Source organism: Xenia sp. Carnegie-2017, unplaced genomic scaffold, assembly GCF_021976095.1.
Source record: "Xenia sp. Carnegie-2017 unplaced genomic scaffold, XeniaSp_v1 HiC_scaffold_20, whole genome shotgun sequence".
Taxonomy (NCBI): Eukaryota; Metazoa; Cnidaria; class Anthozoa; order Malacalcyonacea; family Xeniidae; genus Xenia; species Xenia sp. Carnegie-2017.
Window position 1 is genome coordinate 5,911,694 of NW_025813483.1, and position 21,571 is coordinate 5,933,264.

The 21,571-nt window shown below is 36.4% G+C and overlaps 1 protein-coding gene and 1 long non-coding RNA gene across 2 annotated transcripts in view; both read left to right on the forward strand.

The window, feature by feature from the left end:
- The window catches only part of LOC124442312 (cilia- and flagella-associated protein 47-like), a 35,366-nt gene extending 16,039 nt beyond the window's left edge, over nt 1-19,327 (forward strand). The window contains exons 24-48 of the mRNA XM_046992808.1: nt 2,988-3,255; nt 3,329-3,518; nt 3,735-3,832; nt 4,319-4,435; nt 4,697-4,831; nt 5,103-5,207; nt 5,309-5,470; nt 5,991-6,184; nt 6,346-6,419; nt 7,432-7,815; nt 8,449-8,703; nt 8,783-8,973; nt 9,093-9,236; nt 9,597-9,715; nt 10,746-10,973; nt 11,672-12,037; nt 12,160-12,267; nt 12,729-12,840; nt 12,991-13,095; nt 13,430-13,604; nt 13,992-14,481; nt 15,045-15,191; nt 15,480-15,641; nt 16,690-16,858; nt 18,966-19,327. Of these exons, the coding sequence (XP_046848764.1) occupies nt 2,988-3,255; nt 3,329-3,518; nt 3,735-3,832; nt 4,319-4,435; nt 4,697-4,831; nt 5,103-5,207; nt 5,309-5,470; nt 5,991-6,184; nt 6,346-6,419; nt 7,432-7,815; nt 8,449-8,703; nt 8,783-8,973; nt 9,093-9,236; nt 9,597-9,715; nt 10,746-10,973; nt 11,672-12,037; nt 12,160-12,267; nt 12,729-12,840; nt 12,991-13,095; nt 13,430-13,604; nt 13,992-14,481; nt 15,045-15,191; nt 15,480-15,641; nt 16,690-16,858; nt 18,966-19,229 (4,762 nt within the window). The 3' untranslated portion in view covers nt 19,230-19,327. The remainder of the gene's footprint in view (nt 1-2,987; nt 3,256-3,328; nt 3,519-3,734; nt 3,833-4,318; nt 4,436-4,696; nt 4,832-5,102; nt 5,208-5,308; nt 5,471-5,990; nt 6,185-6,345; nt 6,420-7,431; nt 7,816-8,448; nt 8,704-8,782; nt 8,974-9,092; nt 9,237-9,596; nt 9,716-10,745; nt 10,974-11,671; nt 12,038-12,159; nt 12,268-12,728; nt 12,841-12,990; nt 13,096-13,429; nt 13,605-13,991; nt 14,482-15,044; nt 15,192-15,479; nt 15,642-16,689; nt 16,859-18,965) is intronic.
- An 827-nt stretch (nt 19,328-20,154) lies between these two features.
- Nucleotides 20,155-21,523, forward strand: LOC124442614. Its single transcript, XR_006947304.1, has 3 exons — nt 20,155-20,502; nt 20,716-20,838; nt 21,495-21,523. It is a non-coding gene; the product is annotated as an uncharacterized LOC124442614 (long non-coding RNA).
- Nucleotides 21,524-21,571: the final 48 nt, after the last annotated feature.

Genomic DNA, 21,571 nt, shown 5'->3' on the forward strand with positions numbered 1-21,571 from the left:
AACTTGAACGTTTAAAACAAACTAAAACACGTGCAAGACATAAACATGACGATAACTGGGTGAGGAATATTTCTTCCCGCCCATTAGACGAAACTGAAACGCGACTACTATCTTACGGACTAAAACATTCCATAACACCTAGACAAATCCCGACTGAGACGATAGTATCAAGTGTCGAGGCTGTCCTAGCGTATCAAAGAGACTTGTCAGAGACAACAAAAGACGAGATCAGAAGCAGGATAGCCTCCACTTTACAATCGTCCTCTATACGTGACAACAACTTGACAAAGACGAACAACAAGCACTCAAACGACTAAAACACGACAACAACATCGTCATTTTACCAGCAGACAAAGGACGCGTGACTGTGGTCATGGACAGGAATGATTACTTTAACAAAATGGACGCACTTGTTAACGACAGACAAACGTACGAACAACTCAAACGAGACCCAACACCATCACTAGTACGCAACTTAACAGCAAGATCTTCTCTGAGAAAATCTAACATTATATCTGAACGTATTTACTATCGACTCAGATGTTCAGTACCACGACCACCCAGACTATACGGACTACCAAAACTTCACAAACCACAAATACCCATGCGACCAATTGTATCATTCTGTGGTTCGCCTACTTACGAACTTTCAAAGTACTTGACTAACATACTGCAACCACTTACAAACAAATCAAAACACAAGCTACAATCCACTGAAACTTTCATTAAAAAACTGTGCACTATACAAATACCAGACAACTATATACTAGTGTCTTTGATGTGAAATCACTGTTCACCAGTATTCCACTTAATCTGGCACTTACTTGTACAAAAACCCTCATTACAAACACCACGGATGTACTGCCATTACCGACAGAAGACATTATGGAGTTACTAGAGCTCTGCCTCACCTCGACTTACTTCCAATACAAAGGAACACACTACAAACAATTACATGGGACAGCAATGGGCTCGCCGTTTCTGTTGTAGTTGCTGAAATTGTAATGCAATCTATAGAGGAACGGGCACTCATGACTTACAAACATGCACTACCTTTTTGGTTTCGCTACGTAGATGACACAATCACAGCACTACATGCAGACGAGATTGATGACTTCCATACTCACATCAACAAACAGAACAGCCACATACAATTTACCAAAGATGTCGAAGAAAACGGAACTCTTCCTTTTCTCGACTGTTTGGTAAAACATGACAATCAAAAACTAGGAACAACAGTTTATCGCAAGCCAACACATACTGACCGACTACTAGACCAATCATCTTACTAAATCACAAAGCCACCACAATGAACATTAACAAGACGTGCACAAATCATATGTGATTCACCGGCGCTCTACAAAACGAAAACTATCTCAAACGTGTTTTTGACAAAACAACTATAACTCTGACTTTATCAAACGCAACACTTACAAACCAACGAACCCAACGAACAACAACTCAGTGACAACAGCAACGATACCTTACATCAGGGGTACGTCTGAGACTATCTCGCGTATCTTGACCATACAACATGTGTCGCACATAAACCAATCACAACATTACGACAAGTACTAACGAACATAAAGGACAAAGAACAACCCAACGAACGACAAGGTGCAGTTTACAAAATAAACTGCTGCCACGCCTCCTATATCGGGGAAACTGGCAGGAACTTAAACATAAGACTTACTGAGCACAAACGAGCTACTAAGAAACAAGACAAAACTAATCACATTGCCGAACATCACCGAATCACAAAGCACAACATTGACTGGGACTCGGCAAAATGCATCACTTACAGTACTGACTATAGACAACGGCTTACATTAGAAAGTTGGTATACCAACTTGGAACAAACCCCCCTGAACAGATCACAGCAATTACCGGCACCTTACAAACGACTTATTCACAATACAAACAAACGATCAACTAAAAACATTACACTTCAAACTAATTCACAATGACAATACATAATTGACACATTACAACTAAAACGTCACACCTAAATCACATATCAACAAAATAAAATATTTCACTTCACACCAATCCACAATGACATTTTCTGCACATTTCCTGTACACACAATACAATGACGTAAGAACCAGACAATAAATACGGCTAACCTGACGTTTACTCCTCATTTGACTCTGAAGATGACTACCGCTAAGGTTGTCGAAACGTCAGTCAACAACATCAAAAATAGTCCTTCTCAGGACTTTATTAACCTGGACGATCATCATTTACAAACATGTAAGAGGGATGGTTGGTGGATATGTTTGTGAGGTAAGAGGGAGGGTTGGTTGATATGTTTGTTAGGTAAGAGGGATGGTTGGTTGATATGTTTCTGAGGTAAGAAGCATGGTTGATGAATATGTTTCTGAGGTAAGAAAGTTGATTGGTGGATATGTTTTGAGATAAGTGGAATGGTTAGTTAATATGGGCTCCAACAAGGGAAGATCATAAACGTGGGAGAGTGGTAGTGCATGAACTTTATTTCATTGCAGTGATCTGTGTACATTATAATATGAAATTTATGAACCCATACGCGGTTTGCTTTTCTATGAAATGAATTGAATGTCATGATCGTCATGGGAATTTGCACGACCAAATTATGGACATGTTACGCCATTGATTTTATACTTTTGTAGGTATAATACTTTTATTGCGACTGTTGTAGTTTTGCTGAGGTGGATTCAGAGAGAATATGGAGGGAGGAGTGTACTCCTCGCAGATTTGAAATGATTTGTTAGTAATGATTGTTCATTAATGAATATGTTATGCCATATTACTCACCCCTCCCTGACTAAAATCCTAAACTCTCCTCTCCTACTCGGGAATATGGGAATTCTAGACTCCCTATTTTGCAATCCTGGAATATGGAAACTTATCCAACCACCTTTATCACCTTTTCTACATTTTATGATATATTTTTTATACTTGGAAAACTCTTGCTACATAAAGTCATTTATTGTTTTTATACCCAGGGCGCAAGGAGCACTGCTGGCTCATGTTAAGGCCGAGCACTTAATGAGTCACAATGATTACGTTGAATGGAAAAAGATTGCGGATCATGAATTGCGTGATAACAGCAATGCACGTGACACAGCACGTGATGGAGATGGCAAGACACGTGATGAAGACTGTAAGACGCGTGATATAGACAATAAATCTCGTGATGAATATGCTTTGAAAATGAGTTATGAACGGCTATCGTGTCGTGCCTGGACAGATCTTCTTTTTCAGATCATCAAGGTACACTCCAGTTCTGAAGAATATAGAGATCAGTGATTGATTTCGTCATGACAAATGTTTTTCATTGCAACAGATTTTTGTCTTGGGCCGAGTTACTCCACGACAGTTCAGGAAAATATCCTACCCCCCGGATGATTCTGGTGCGCCATACTTCAATCCGAACCCCCTGGCTAGCAACATTTATGGAGTTGGTGAAAGAATCATTCTTACTTGGCTCAATCATCATTATCGAGTACAAACACAGAAAGCGTGGAACGATGACAGTAAGATTGGTTTTACCATATTGATTTTTCTTCTTCTAACTCTGAAAATATGTGTGTTCATTAATTCGAAACCAAAGGCTTAAATTGTTGGATTTTTGACAAAATTACTCACAGGAAGTATTTTTGTATTTTTTTGCTGGAAATTTTTCGTTAACTTAAGCTAGATGTTGGTGTATCTTGTCAATTTTCATTCAAGATTTTTTCTAACTTCTGTAGAATCTCTACCTTCCGCTCGCTGGATTGTAAATTTTGATTTTGACTTCATGGACGGTCTTGTATTGGGTGCCGTTCTTGCTGCACATTGTCCATTTTTGGTGAGAACTTTACACTGTGTACATATTAAAATAATTGCTCTGAACCCGGGAGTATCGTTAGATGTTTGTAGATGTAGATCGTCCAGTTAACAACAACAACAACAACAGTGCTTCTCAGGACTCTGTAGATGTAGATCGTCCAGTTTAGTAAACACATTGTGTACATATTATTGCACATTGCGTGCTTTAGTTGAAGTAACATTTGCAACATATAAAGTAAGGCCTCTCCTCATGTCGCAATTAAGTATCTTAGATAAATAAGACCTCTCATCTTGACATAGAATATCTTGGAATAAAGTAAGATAAAGTAAGATGCCGTGTCGATGACATTGAGCATAATGAAACCAATGTTTTCGTATCAAAACTTTTCCTTTCTTTTTAAATCGTTTGATTTTCATTCATGAAGTTTTTCAAAGTGTTTATTGACGTCAGGTTTAAGTTTCATTCCCCATATCATTAAAACCTTCATTCTACTTTTCCTCCCAGATCGACTCTCATTTACGCAACATGTTTCTTCATCCGACGACCGCTGAGCAATGTCTCCACAACGCAATTCAGGTCGTCGAAGCTTTCAAGACGATTTGCTTGGATTACGACGTTGTGGTAAGCTGTATAGTAGTGGATCCAGGGCTAGACAAAATAGTTTAAAAAAGATAATTTAAAATACCTTTATGACACTACCATTGGTCATGAATTTCCAAAGATAAAATCCTGCCATTCAATTGGCTGTTCTAGTTTATTTAAGCCAACGTTTGTTTTAATGACGATAATGAAAATCATTTTAACGCCATCAATTGAAGTCGGTCTTCAAAAAGTGGTCGCTATTTGTTTCTTATTTTTTGTCAAATACTTCCGCCAATTTAGGTCACAGATATTACAGAGGCAAATCCAGTGTCCATGTTGCTACTTTGTCTTCATCTGTATCAACATCTACCCCACTATGTACCTCGTGCCACCGTGGAATTTTCTGGCACTCTTCACTCCACCATTACTAAGCATGTAAGTATGAAGATCTTTAGAAAGCTTGTGATCTGTTTCTGTTGAGGCTACAGCAAATGACTTGATGTGTGAGTCAGAGATTTTACATCTTATTTTGTTGAAATTTGACTTTATGTTTTGTGAGAGACTTTGATATTTGATTTGAAAAGGTTATTTCAGAAACCTTTACTTTGTGTTAATATTGATGATTTAAAATGGATGTTTTATAGTTCAAATATGCAATTTAAGACACTCAAACTGAAAACAGCATATTCAAACTTATGTTTTATAGGTTCAAATTCAAAACCCTAGTAGAAGCAAGCCTCTTCTATATCATACCGTTTTGCTGGGTAGAGATGCCGCTGACTTCATAGTACCCATGGGAGGCTCAATACAGGTTGATATGTTGTAGTCAATTACGCTTAATTTCTTCAGTACACAAAACAGAAGTTCTCCAAGTTTGAATTTTAACTCATAGAATTATTTTGTATGATACAGGTTTCTCCGAAAGCTCAAATTCAACTTCCACTTGAGTTCAAAAGTCGTTTTTTACGATCATGTTCCGCTACATTGCTGCTGGTCGGTAAGCGTGCTGGCTCGGCATGTGGAAGTACCCTGGTGTTCGACTTGAGCACTTCTGTGGATAATATTACTCCAAGGGTTAGTGAGCACGTGATCTTGTTTTCTGTTATTTCTTGATAAGTACGTTTTTATGTGTTACAGGAGAAATAACGCTTAGTTAAAATTTAAGACTCAAGATCTTGTGTCAATGTAGGTAGTGATGAATGAACAACAGAAAACAAGAACAGTCTTTACACTACATAAAATATATAAGAAATAAGATAATATGTATCAGTGTAGTTAGTGATAAATGAACAACAGAGAAGGAGAACAGTCTTTGCACCACATAAAATGTAAAATTAGATAACGTGTGTTAGTTTAAGTAATGGTGAATGAACAACAGAGAACAAGAACAGTCTTTACACTACATAAAATATATAAGAAATAAGATAACGTGTGTCAGTGTAGGTGGTGATGAACGAACAACAGAGAAAGAGAACAGTCTTTACACTACATAAAATATATAAGAAATAAGATAACGTGTGTCAGTGTAGGTAGTGATGAATAAACATCTTTCTTTACCGCAAATATGGAATGCATTTGTTAATTTAACTTTTAGGCGACAATAAGATGCGAATCACCTTTGTATGAAGTCAACAACATCACTCTTCATGTTTCAAATCCATTTGCACGCGAAGGAAATTTCCGCGTCGTTTTAGTGGAAGCACGCAATGAAATTTACACGGGCAAAAGCAAAGAGAGAAAAGTGAAAACGAAAACTTTGAAAAAAGTGGAGTCGAAAACGGATCATGGGTAGGGAAAATGATAATTATTATAATTTATACATTTGTAAATATGTATTATTACCTAATCAAAACGTACATCATCTGTTGATAGTGATAACTTTTACGAGTCTAGTACATGACTAATCAGTAAACAGTTTTTCTCTTTATACAAATGAATTTTCCCATTAGACAATCGAAGAAGACCAAATCGTCAAAGAAACAGATCATTGGTCCAATTGAAGAAAAGGATGATTCACAAATTTGTAAGTTCTGTGTTTCTTCGTGACTGCTTTGGAACACGGGACTCCAAACTACGGCCCGCGGGCCAGATGTGGCCTGTTGGGCGTCTCAATCTGGCCCGCAGAGACACTTAAGGAAAAAAATAATAATATTATTAAACAAAATAAACTTTGTGCAGAAAGTTCACGTTTTGACGCAAGCCAACTTGCAAGAGTGGCTTACGTCAATTTTTGTCCCAACTTCCTACTGAGACAGAATCTGTTGACATGCCATATTACACTGCAGTAAGATGGTTAAGTTGTGGAAAAGTTCTGTAAAGGGTTTTTCAGCTAAGAAAGGAGCTATTTTCTTAACTAATGAAGCTTGTGTTATGTACTTCGTTTTATTAAAATATTCGCTCTTTGACCAGCGGTATACGGTTCGTCAGCCCTCAACATGCTAGATGAAAGTTCATGTGACCCTATGGTTGTAAAGTTTGGAGACCCCTGGTTTAGAATTCTGAACAAACTGATTGAAATCAGAATTATCTTGAAGAAGTTAACTTTAGCTCTACGACATGTAAAACATTTGAGGAACTAAAACTTCTCATAACTTTTTCGCTCAAATTTGGCCTTCTAACTACGTCATTGGTTGCCTAGGTACCGGCGTAACAACCTTCAACGTGAAACTTTTCAAAATATATTTACAAGCCGTCTCCGTTAAAATGTTTTTTATTTGCCAAAATTCTAAGACTTGGAGGTAGCCATCGGACTAAAATATGCAGGGAGGCTACAGGACTAAGACTTGCATGACAGCTACTGCATGACAGCTACTGGACTCGCTGGATTGTAAATTTTGATTTTGACTTCATGGCAGCTACTAGAATATGCAGGGAGGCGACTTGCAAGATAGCTGCAGGTCTAAAATCTGCCTGCTAGCTGCAACGCTAAACCTTTTGTACAAGCTGCTGGCTACGCCACTAGTTTTTTCCCTTCAATCTTTTTACATTTATTCTATTTCCAATTTCTCAAGAAATCCATTTTCGTATCATTTCAGTAGCCAAGAATCAAACGTTAACCCGAGCATTCTGGTGTTCAAACGAAAATCTTCACATCGAAAGCAACGGTACATCACGACTTGATATAAACTTTATACCATTACAAATGGGTCTTCGTCAGTGCTCTGTGCTATTTATGAACGAGAACATTGGCGAGTTTTTATATCTTATTGAAACCGAAACTGGTATACCGCTTCCATGCCGCGTACCTTATGTACCGTCGGCTCACAGTGTACGCGTCAGCAGCTCCCTTGTAGCTCATCAGAGTCGTGACGTTCACGGAAGTGACGAACGTGTGTTGTATTGGAAATGTGATTCAGGTGATAGCTTCACTGAGGAGATACTTATTTATCGAACCAATATGGCGAAGGAGAGTGCTTTAGGTAAGGATTGATGGATATTTTTTTAGGGACGCAATAGAAAAACATTTTCTCTAATTTTTTTGTGAAAGGAACTAAGAATCATGTATTATTGATGATTTCCAACTTGCTTCAATGAATACAAAACGACAATCTGAACTGATAATTCACGAGACTGGAGTTTTGAAACACGAGACTGAGATGAAAATTCACGTGACTGAGATGAAAATTCACGAGACTGAGATGAAAATTCACGTGACTGAGATGAAAATTCACGCGACTGAGATGAAAATTCACTCGACTGAGATGAAAATTCATGAGACTTAGATGAAAAGTCCCGAGACTGAGATTAAAATTCACGAGACTAAGATGAAAATTCACGCGACTTAGCTAAAATTCACGAAACTGCAGTTTCGAAAAACGAGATTGAACTGACAATTCAAGAGACTGCAGTTTTAAAATATGAGGTGAATTGATAATTCAAGAGACTGCAGTTTTAAAATCTGAGGTGAATTGACAATTCACGAGACTAGAGTTTTGAAACACGAGATTGAACTCCTAATTCACGTGACAAAAGAAGAATTAACGCACGCATGTGTTTTGGGGCATCACGCAAAATTATTGCAAGACCATATGTGTCTTTTATTTCTATTACAGCTGCGATTGGCCAGAAAAACATGTCGAAGAAAGAATTCGAACGCCGTGAACTCACGAAAACTCTAAACATCACGAGCATTACGTCAGCATTAAGATTACTGGATCTAACCCCTGACTATTACCCTAATGTTATGGATCAATATGGATCACACACCGACAATACCACGACACCTTGTCTCGCATTTAAGGTTGAGTCTAACTCAAAGTATTTCTCTGTACCTGCTACCTTTAAAATACCCATGGACTCTGATGATGGTAAGTTTATGATCTTGCCAAGCTAATTTTACCAATTATCAAAGACAAGGACTTTTCCTAATCATCCATTATCTTCTAGAGAATGGCATTCCGCTTTCTGTACGATTTACGGCGAGTAAACCTGGTCACTATCCGTGCCAGATTTCAATGAAGTCGGTGAATGACGTTCGCATATATCAGATCGAATGTACGGTGAGCCCTAGTGGGCAAGAGACCACGCTAGAATTTAACACGCCACTACATCAGTATGTCACTCAAGACATTCCTGTGGTAAGGAACGTTACCTTTGCTAGGAAGCTTTGTTTTCACCTGAGTGTGTATGTATGTGTGCGCGCGCAGTGAGTTGTGATTGGAGCAGCTCAATTGCTAACTATTTTTTATTTTCAAAGGTGAATCAGACGAAACAAGATTGGCCTTTGGTTGCATCAATTGAGGGAGAGGGATTTTATGGTCCCCCTACTCTTTTGGCAAAAGCCATGCTTACCTCCTATTATCCACTAATGTTCCAGCCTGCATCGGAACTTTCTGTTCAGGTAACACATACTCAAACTCATAGAACTAAAATACATGGAGCGCTACCTGAAGCAAATAATTGAAGCCAAATGTCACACCCAAACACTCGTGTTTAGCGTTTCGAGATTCTCTCGCGGAGTGAAAATTGAGTGAAATACACACGAGTGTCTGGGTGTAATCTCGCGTGTCTGGGCATATAATTTCACTTCAAAAAATTATTAGGGTTTTCTATTACAGGTAGCGTTTAATGTATTTTAGTTCAATGTTGAAACTAGAAGTGTTTCTGAAAAACTGTGTTACTCATTTCATGTTGTAAAATTTAGGATCGTTGAACATTTAAATTCTTCCACTATGGTTAATTGACGTTCATCTGTGTTTAGGGTAAACTCACTTTGACAAACACCTTGAATGGTAGCGAGCAAGCTTATCATCTTAAGGGTGTTGGTGATGCACCTGTTGCTATGCAACACATCGTCGTCGAAGCCGTTGTACATCAAAGGTCAGGCCCACTCTTTCATTGTTAGAATTTAGTGTTTTTGTACGTCAAAGGTCAGGCCCACTCTTTCATTGTTAGAATTTAGTGTTTTTGTACGTCAAAGGTCAGGCCCACTCTTTCATTGTTAGAATTTAGTGTTTTTGTACGTCAAAGGTCAGGCCCACTCTTTCATTGTTAGAATTTAGTGTTTTTGTACGTCAAACGTCAGGCCCACTCTTTCATTGTTAGAATTTAGTGTTTTTCATTATACGTTTAAACCCGTGGTGGATTATTGTCGTTTTATTTAGTTATTTTTTAATTATAATTCAAATACCTTTTTGACAAGGCTAACCGCTAATGGTTATGAATTTCCAAAGAATAAAATCTTATCGATCGATAAAGTGATATAATTTATTTAGCATGATTATGCCACACCTCTGTTCAACGTCATTTTTTTTGCTGTTAAAAGCATTTTGTTTGGTAAGAACTTATTCTTTGAAAATTACCAAGCAATATGTTTCAAGCTTCAATGAACTTTAATACAACTGGAAGGCTAACTCACAATATACATGCTTAGACTTGTCTGAAGCCACTTAGAAGCTTATTTGCAGCTTCGCGTGTATCTCGCGTGGACTGTTTTATTTGCGTGACCGATTGTTTTGCAAAAACTGCTAACTTGGAAATAGAATGCTAAATGTTTTATTTTTTTCAAAACCGTTAGCAAAATTTGGTTATTAATGTGTTAAGATGCACTGGGAAAGGCCACATGGAACCTCACGCGAGACTTACACGCATGCTCACGAAATAAAACTACTCGTTCGCTGATCTAAGCTTGAACAGTGAACGCTACAACAACTATTATTAGAGTTCATTGGGCCTTTCTGTTGCTCGAAAAGACTGGGAATAGTCTTGTTCAAAAAAACGACCTTCTTGTAAAGTGTTAAGTTTCTGCATCCTATCAAAAAAAATGTGAATAAAGAATACTTTGGGGAGTAAACCAAACTTTTTAGATCAATTTGATTGCATCTCCTGCTTTTTGTTGTGTTTCCAACAGAACCACCCACACCATTCAGTTACCTTTTTCGAGTCAGAAACGACGAGATTTCAAGGTGGTCTCTGATCTCTCTATTATAACTGGAGAAACATACGCCTACTGCATGGCAAGTATAACCACGAGCTACGACATGGTTGTGTTGCCTTGGAAACGCGGCGTATTTAATGGAGTCGTGTCGTTTATGGAAACGCAAATCCCTGTTAAGGAAGGGAACTCGAAGATAGGCAGGTAGGGGAAGCTTTGCAAAACCCAGTAAACATCTTATACAAACCCAGTAAACATCTTATACAAACCCAGTAAACGTCTTATACAAACCCAGTAAACATCTTATAAAAATCATAGTTATGTGAACAGTTTAGCTTGTGTACCAGACTTGACCATGTTTTTATCACTATTCATGCTTAGATTAGATTTTCTACATTATCGAACTCACCCTTGGTCCAAAAACCAAGTTTTTTGTGTTACATAGTTTCGAGAAAAATTTCCTTAAAATTCCCATAACAAGGTCAGGGAAATAATTTTATTAGATAATCAAATTGAATTTAAGAACATTTGCAATATATTTGATAGAACACTTGCATTGAAGATAAAGCTTTCATTATTCGGAATAAAGCTGTTATTTGCAAATCTTTCTATAAAACTGCTCTACAATTTGAAGATGGCACATAAGTGTATTGCTTGACGACATCGTTCGAGCGAATATCAAAGAAAACGTATGAAAAGTGCGTTCTCTCCTTTTTGTGTCACGTCCTGTGCGAAATCATCTAACTTGATGAACTTGATAACTTGATTGAAGGAAAAGTTCATGAAGATAAAATTTTTGACCTATCAAATATATTGCTAATGTTTTTAAGAACGATTTAAGAAGTCCACGACCGTAATGCTGTAAATTAAACTTTGAAACATGGATCATCTTGTTATTTTAGAAGTGATGACAGCGATACAAGCGATGAAGAAACTTCTACTTTACGCTTTCGTTCATTGGACACATCACAAACAGTGTCTGAGCGTTCCAGCACTGATTTCGTGAAGCCGTACAGGTTTTGGTACTCGATTGAAGTTCGTGCCAGTCCTGCGATGCCTGTGAAAGTTCTCGACGTTTCTTGTGCCGTATTCTCGGCTGTTGGCATCGAGATAACCGTTTCAAATCCTAGTGATGATGAGGTCGTTATGAATGTCATTATCGAAGGACATGGTCTCCATGGTGATACAACTTTGGTCCTGGGCCCGAAACAACAAACAGTTTACCAAGCGAAGTACACCCCGATAGCTATTGGCAGGGAGCTAGGAAGGTGAGAAAGAGAGGTAGAGAAGTGATTTTGTCCGAAGTCAGACATCTTTATCAGGGTTTTATTCCTGTGTGTTTTCAATATCTGTCGTACGTAATCATAAGTACTTGTATTTCTTCCTTTAGTATCATATTTCAAAGTGAAATTGTTGGAGAGTTTTGGTACGAACTAAATCTCCTCGCGGAGCAACCCCATGTGCAAAATCTTCCCACAGTTGAATGCGAACTTGGCAGGTACGTAATCGAACTGTTTGAAGAAGATCTCGCTCAATTCAGAAAGAGTTCTGCTGTGAACTTGATGGGAACATTCACACAAGAACAAAGACTTCTGCCTCTGGAGTATTTTTCATTATCTTGATTGAAATTTACTCGTATGTACGCAGTTATCACTCTTTCCCAGTAATTTGGAGAATTTTCTACAAAATCTATTGAATCTAGAGGAAGTTTTTTTGTTCCTGTTTTTTCTGATTAGAAAGATCTATACCCAGTGTAGAAAAATGTAATACTGGGTTAGACCTACACTAATTTATAGCATGTCAGTGATTTACCTCCAGTGATTAGACGTATTTAGGACTGAGTTAGAACAAATTTATACCTAGATTGGACGTATTTAGTATTGAGTTAGAAATTATTTATACGTAGATTAGACGTATTTTATGCTAGGTTAGATATATTTTTTGTCCTTTTTTTTGCAGACATAGTCATCAAATAGTTCAGCTTGAAAATCCAACAGGTGAAACTTTAATATTGACACCTTATTCGTCAAATCAACGAAACTTTACTTTCGATGTCGACAATGCAAAACAGGTTTGTTTAAACATTTGATATCTTTGAATAGGAACTAGAAAATCTCCTTATAATTGGTGGGTGTAGATAATCACCTTACAATAGGTGGTGGTAGACAATCGCCTTACAACTGAAAGGGTAGACAATCACGGTGTACTTATTTATCCATAGTTATCCTTACCTCCACATGGTATTCTTGAAGTTCCACTACGTTTTACTCCATCACAGATTGGATTTGCTAAACATAAAGCAACAATTGTTTTCCGAAGTGAACAGGTAACTACGAGGATTAGAGTGTTCAGGTAGTGGACATAACTGAGGTCACTTCAAATGACGTCATTTCTAATGACATCACTTCATCGTCGAAATTAATGATCGTTATATCGGTGTGTCATACCTGTGTGTTGCATAGCAAGTCCGTTATTACACTATGTTAGTGGATATCAAATGACAGCAAGTAAAATGACGTCACTTGAAATGACATCACTTGAAGTGACATCATTTCATTTTATCGAAGTGAATATCACTGTATTAGTATATCTTAACTACGTGGTTCTTAATAAATCATGTTTTATTTTATATCAGCGCAATATGATGTACTTCATTTTAGGCTGGTGATTGGACTTTCCTGGCTTCTGGAACAGGACTGAATCCAAAACCGGCAACACCCATTAACGTGCACGGAAAACTTTTGGAAAACTCGTCGGTCATCGTGCCGTTTCGTAATCCGACGGAGCATTCCATTGTTGTGAATGTCGGTTTGAAGGAAAGATCGTTACATTCAGGTTTGTGGAGTTGTGCCTTGGTTTAAATTTTTCCTTGGACTTTACCGAGCTATGACGTCACGTACGTCTGACGTCATATATGTATGATGTCACATACATATGGCGTTACATTGGAATGCGATTTCATGGATAGATAATTGATTATAACTCTAGCAGTTTTATAGCATCGAAGTTTCATTATTCATAAAGATGTAAATTTCTTCGTTTGCTGTTGCATGTTTTCTTTAGGTCAGCGGTAAAGAGGCTCAGTATAATTTAATTATGTTTATGAACTTCTTTTCAAAAGTACATGTTGAATTCATCGTATGAAGTACTTTTTTACATAAATAGCAAAACTTGGATAAACTGTGAAACTTGTACTCATTAAAAATGTTCTTTTGCTTTTAGGGTCCGCGTTCTTTAGTGGATTATCTCATAAAAACTCCCAGGATATGGCATTTTGTCTTTTGCTTAAGGAAAACAACGATATCCTCTTGAAACCCCAGGAGGTCCTTGATATCCCTCTCACCTTTATCCCTCATTGCATGAAATCGTACGAAGCTACGGTCACCGTCTCAATACAGCGGTACGATATAGCACCCGGAACTTCATACGCGGATATTGTACCCACGAGTATGATCAATAACCTGACGTGGTTATATCCCCTTAAGGGGATTCCCGTATCGCAGGTTATGAGCGTGTCACGTGCCATAACCGTCGAATGTCAGTCACGTGATAGAACTGAACAGATTGTTGAGCTCACTTTGACTGGAGTGATGTCAGATGAGAAGATGGGATCATCTTATCACCGGTTGGATAATGTGACGCCAATCAATTTAATCGAAGAGGATTCTACTGACATTGGGAATGATAATGTGCCGTTTTCAGAGAGTTTTAGGTAAGCTCTCCCACCCCCCTCCGTAACCACTGTCAAAATATCTCGTTTAATGGGGGGGAGGGTATAAGAGAAAACGCTTTCCGTCAACAGTGACGGATTCAGGGCTATTCCAAATAAATTATAGCCGCTACTCTTTTTTCAAATTATATGTATGACAAGTGCTTATTCGTTTTTAATGCTTACGGCATATAATCTCACCTAACGATAAGCTGTATATTATTTTGCCTCTCGCTGGATTCCTCCCCGCTTTTATACACCATCAAGGTGCATATGTAATAAACTGGAAACCAAAGCATATTGTATGTTTCTCCAATTTCTCCTTCATATCTGGGTGGTTTTTACTGGTGAATTTTATAAAGGAGCATCTCTTCATTAGCATGCTATTCTGAGAAAGAAAAGTTGGGCGTGTATTTTGTTTTTCTTAGTATTATAAAACTCAGAGAAGTTACTTAACAAAGTGCTTTTAAAAACATGATCATTTTAACAGAAGTCTAAACTCAAATACATACATAGTTTCCTTTCTTCTTTGTGTATGTATTTTGAAGTGATTTATTTATTTACAGCTACGAGTTCCAGTACTCGGACAAGAATTGTGAGAATGCGTTGGAACGATCGCTTGGTTTACAGCTTGAAAAGAAATATCGTAATAAAATCTCTGGTGTCGTTACATTGATGTTCCGTCTTATTTTTTCTCCTTTTAAACCCTTCAAGTAAGTTCTTAACTGACATATTTCAACATTTACCTTTAAACCCTTCAAATAAGTTCTTAACTGACAAGTTTCAACATTTACCTTTAAACCCTTTGAGTAAGTTCCTAACTGACATGTTTCAACTTTTGTTTTTTCTTAGACGCTATTTCAACTAAAAATGTGATCGCCAATCTATAATCTTCTTTGGTTATTTTAATGCGTTAAGTGTAAAGCTCTCTGCTAGGATCCAATCCGGAACACAATAGTTAAACTTTGATGTGACTAATCAGATCTCAACGTTTTTTGCAGTCACGTGGTACATCTAGTCATCACTGCGGGCTTAGGTGCTGTCTGGAAGTTCCCCATTCGTTTCATAGCAACAGAAGCGGAAGTTGATGACACCATTATTGTTGAAGCAGCTGGTCTCAATAAGGAGGCTGTGGTTGGATTTCGCCTTACCAGTCAGTCAAGGTGAAATCGCCTTATAATGAGCATTATAAATTGATTTCTGCTTTTTATGGTATTGTTGTGTGTCGTAAGATCCGTTTGTAGTCAAACTTTGAAATCTCTAAAACATTGTATTACATGAAGTTTTCGTACGTGGATGTCGATGGAAATTTATCAATCTTTCTGTGTCAAAATTCTTGAGAAGATTTTTTAAAGTTAGATTTTCTATAAACAAAATTGTCATCAACTGAACATTAGCGTTTTGGATTTCAATAGAAATTGGTCAATCTTCAGTTTAAAGTCTAGAACTTCGAGTTTTCATGGGATCAATTAAAATGGGATCTAACATGAAAGTGTTAAAAAGCTTTGAAAGTGTTGACAGCATCGTCATGCCTTGTCTCTTTTTAATGCTTTCTTTATGCTGTATGCCCATGAAATGGATCCATCGTGTTCATTATGTTTGCAATGAATACATGAAGGTATTCTGCGCATGCTCTTGTCTTGACGTCATAACTGCGCCGATGATGTCTTATGATCGATCAATGATACAGATGTATATATGATGTCATCTGCAACCTGTAGAAACTGAGCTGGATTGCTAATTCTAATGTCAGCGCTTAATTGTTTTGGTTTAAAGGCGAAAGCTACCAACTCAAATACAGAATATTTGTCGTAGGTTATGACAATTGAGTAGGTCTTAAAAACTATTGAAAACCAAAATAATTATTTAAGTTGAAGTACAAAATGCATTTCGGCCGACTTCTCGTCAGTACAACATCAGCTTAAAAGAAACGAAAGATTAGCTTCTATTTATAATGAAGAAAAGGGAAAATGACATCACGCACCAAAGGGGGAGATGACGTTTAGACAAGGACAAGTCGAGGACATAATTCTACAGAAATTCATCGTGTCATTGAATTTTATAGCCATCTCCTTTTTTGGTTTTCATCGAACCGAACTACTCAATCGTCATTCAATATGACAAATACTCTATTCAGAGGAATATTGTTTTGATATTTATCTCCTATATATGAACTTCTAATTCTCATCGTATTTATTCTTATTGTTCCAGGCATTCTGTTCCATTCAAAGCATCATTAACTCATGACTCGGACAAGGAATTTACTCTGTACTGTTCATCGGAAGTATTGCTACCTCAAGACAGCGAGGGAACTCTGTTCAAGATTGCCTATACACCAACGTTATATGGAAAGACACATAAAGCAAAGATAATCGTTCAGGTAGGTGTGAAATCTTGCGTTCATCGCAGGATGATCCATATTAATCAAAATACTTGATCTCCACGTACCTACGTGAGGATGGTACATAAGGAATCAATGTACTTAATCTCCTTATACTTATGTGATAGTGAGGATGGTACATAAGAAATCAATGTACTTGATCTCCTTATACTTACGTCATAGTGAGGATGGTACATACGAAAACAATGTAATTGATCTCCTTATACTTATGTGATAGTGAGGATGGTACATAAGAAATCAATGTACTTGATCTCCTTATACTTACGTCGTAGTGAGGATGGTACATACGAAAACAATGTAATTGATCTCCTTATACTTATGTCATAGGGAATATGGTACATAAGAAATCAATGTACTTGATCTCCTTATACTTATGTTATAGTGAGGATGGTACATAAGAAATCAATGTACTTGATCTCCTTATACTTATGTTATAGTGAGGATGGTACATAAGAAATCAATGTACTTGATCTCTTATACTTATGTCATAGTGAGGATGGTACATAAGAAATCAATGTACTTGATCTCCTTATACTTATGTCATAGTGAGGATGGTACATAAGAAATCAATGTACTTGATCTCCTTATACTTATGTCATAGTGAGGATGGTACATAAGAAATCAATGTACTTGATCTCCTTATACTTATGTCATAGTGAGGATGGTACATAAGAAATCAATGTACTTGATCTCCTTATACTTATGTCATAGTGAGGATGGTACATAAGAAATTAATGTACGTGATCTCCTTATACTTATGACATAGTGAGGATGGTACATAAGAAATCAATGTACTTGACCTCCTTATACTTATGTCATAGTAAGGATGGTACATAAGAAACAATGTACGTGATCTCCTTATACTTATGACATAGTGAGGATGGTACATAAGAAATCAATGTACTTGACCTCCTTATACTTATGTCATAGTAAGGATGGTACATAAGAAATCAATGTACTTGATCTTCTTATACTTATGTCATTGTAAGGATGGTACATAAGAAATCAATGTACTTGATCTCCTTATACTTATGTCATAGTGAGGATGGTACATAAGAAATCAATGTACTTGATCTCCTTATATTTATGTCATAGTGAGGATGGTACATAAGAAATCAATGTACTTGATCTCCTTATATTTATGTCATAGTAAGGATGGTACATAAGAAATCAATGTACTTGATCTCCTTATACTTATGTCATAGTGAGGATGGTACATAAGAAATCAATGTACTTGATCTTCTTATACTTATGTCATAGTGAGGATGGTACATAAGAAATCAATGTTCTTGATCTCCTTATACTTATGTCATAGTGAGGATGGTACATAAGAAATTAATGTACTTGATCTTCTTATACTTATGTCATAGTGAGGATGGTACATAAGAAATCAATGTACTTGATCTCCTTATACTTATGTCATAGTGAGGATGGTACATAAGAAATCAATGTACTTGATCTTCTTATACTTATGTCATAGTGAGGATGGTACATAAGAAATCAATGTACTTGATCTCCTTATACTTATGTCATAGTGAGGATGGTACATAAGAAATCAATGTACTTGATCTCCTTATACTTATGTCATAGTGAGGATGGTACATAAGAAATCAATGTACTTGATCTCCTTATACTTATGTCATAGTGAGGATGGTACATAAGAAATCAATGTACTTGATCTCCTTATACTTATGTCATAGTAAGGATGGTACATAAGAAATCAATGTACTTGATCTCCTTATACTTATGTCATTATGAGGATGGTACATAAGAAATCAATGTACTTGATCTTCTTATACTTATGTCATAGTGAGGATGGTACATAAGAAATCAATGTACTTGATCTTCTTATATTTATGTCATAGTGAGGATGGTACATAAGAAATCAATGTACTTGATCTTCTTATACTTATGTTATAGTGAGGATGGTACATAAGAAATCAATGTACTTGATCTTCTTATATTTATGTCATAGTGAGGATGGTACATAAGAAATCAATGTACTTGATCTTCTTATACTTATATCATAGTGAGGATGGTACATAAGAAATCTATATACTTGATCTATTTTTAACTATTTTCTTAGACTTCAGATATGCAATGGACATATAATGTCAATGGTGTCACCCCAGAGTATACTCCGCCTTCTGCTCGATCAATTGTCGTTGCTAGACAAACAACTAATGTCAAACAGCGTAAAAAGAACTACATTCGTGATAATCTCAAAGTTCACGCTACAGGTGTTTCTTCTCCCATCAAAGGAGCGCCTATAGTATCACGTATTCGGCAATCTGCCATTAAAGGAGCGCCTATTGTATCACGTAGTCAGCGGCAGAAGATGAAATCTTAATGTTATTATGAAATCGAGGAATGTTAATAGCTGTAATTTTAAACTGATTGTTGTTAATTTTTTGTTATGTTATTATGAGAAAACACTTTTATGTTTCAGAATGTGTTTTTTGAGTTTTTTAACTATTTGGCGATATGGAAAAATTATGCAACATTCGATGATAATTTATTAATTTCCGGAAGTGATTGTTTCGTCCAAAACATGTCATAAAATATTTAGTTTTTTGTAAAAAAATCCCACCATTAGATAGCCTACAATGTATGCTTTCTGCTACATTGCACGAACAGCTTGAGTCAGTTGAGTTTGAACGATGCAACAAGTTTCAAACGATCAAAGGCTTAACATCGCGATTTGAGCATTTTACAGTGAAAGGTTTCAAATTACGAGACCTACACTAAGACTAGTTGATTATTCCATGTAACTCCTACTTCAGTACTTCGTCAGTAAAAAGACAGAATTTACTTTTCTTTTTACAACGTTTAAGTGATTAATTTTCGGTTGTTCACATTTCTTTTATTGACGTCATGACTAAATTTTTTTATTGTGATTGGCTCCTTAGGAGCATATCACCTTTCACAAAGGCAATAAGTAATTCTTCAATGCGTTTAAATAAAAAAATTCATTACGATCTTCAGATTTTTTTGCGTTTTAATGTCGCTATACACATTTACGATGCATGATGTTGTAGGTTAGGATTCATGAGACCGATAATGAATTTAGAAAGTAGACTTTAATTTTGCCCAAATATTTATTGAATCTTGTATTCATATCTTGCTAACTTAAGGATAGGAGAAAGTTTAATGGGCGTTCTTGTTGACGTCATCAACATGTTAATGCCCAAATCATAATATTTGCATTACTTAATAGGCTGAATAAATTTAATTAATTAATGATTTGCGTAATATCACTGAAAAATGGTCAATCGTCATTTGCATTTTACGTATATTAATGAAGGGAGAGCATTGTTCTTTTGTTTGGCAACAAAACGTTTTGTTTTTAAAAATTAGATTTGATAGATATCCGGTGATTTGTTCAAGTACAAAGAATGAATGTTAAACAATCATGTGGAACAAAAAATATAATGACATGCTTAACACCATGTATAAAGATACTATTCACTTCGACTTTGCCACATGTAAACCACGAGGCGTCGTGGCTAGCAGATGCTGTTCATACAAGGTGGAACAAGACTATACATATAAGAAAACCGTTTTGAAATGTGTTACACACGTTCTTGCTTCGATATCATGTATGAAAATAGATCCCATAGTTGGTGAGTGACTACACTGACGATAAATGATTATTTGCTTTTTGATTTATCCCTATTGTTGTTGTGAAAATCTCAATGGTTTTTATCGATGCTACTGATTTTTGGTTTGTTTCATTACTCATTACTGAATATATACAATAAATATAAGTACACTAAATTTACCATCTGTCTCCAACGCACTATGTGGTTGAGTGCAAAGATGTGATGATTTTACAGGTTATGGTGTAGACTTGCCATGAACGTGAGCTGTAATTGTCTTTTGTACGAATTTTTACGACTCCCAACGATATTTGGTGAACAGAACGCCCTTAAACCTTCGCCTAACCTTCGCCTAGCAAGGTAAATTACTGCAAGATTCAATGAATGTTTGGACAAAAATTAAAGTGTAGTTACTAAATTCATTATCGTCTCATGAATCTTAAACTATAACTCGTGAATCGTTACTATGCATAAAGACATTAAAACGCCAAAAAACCCGAAGATTCTGATGAAATTTTTTTTATTTAAACGCATTGAAGAATTACTTATTGTTTTTGTGAAAGGTGATATGCTCCTAAGGAGCTAATCACAATAAAAAATTTTAGTCATGACGTCAATTAAAGAAATGTTGACAACCGAAAATTAGTCACTTTAACTTTGTAGAAAGGAAGGTAAAGTCTGTCTTTTTAATGACGAAGTAAAAATGAGTTTCATGAAATAATTGACTAGTGTTAGTGCAGGTCCCCGGTAATTTGAAAGCTTTCATTGTAAAATGATTTGATGTCGATGTTAAGCCTTTGATCGTTTAAAGCTTGTTGCATCGTTCAAACTCAACTGACTAAAGCTATTCGGACAATGTAGTTAAATGTTTTACCAATTTGGTAAAAAAAAACATATTGCAATTTGCTCATTCTCAATTTATCTGATCAAGAATTTATAAACGCAAACTAATGTCATATGCTGAGTTATTCATCATGAAATATTGTACATGTGTTTCATATTTTCTTATATTGTAGATCCCACAAGGATGGAGTCCCTTTACCACCTGTGTCATTCACTTCAATTACTCTAACTAGTTTGTCATTATTCATGT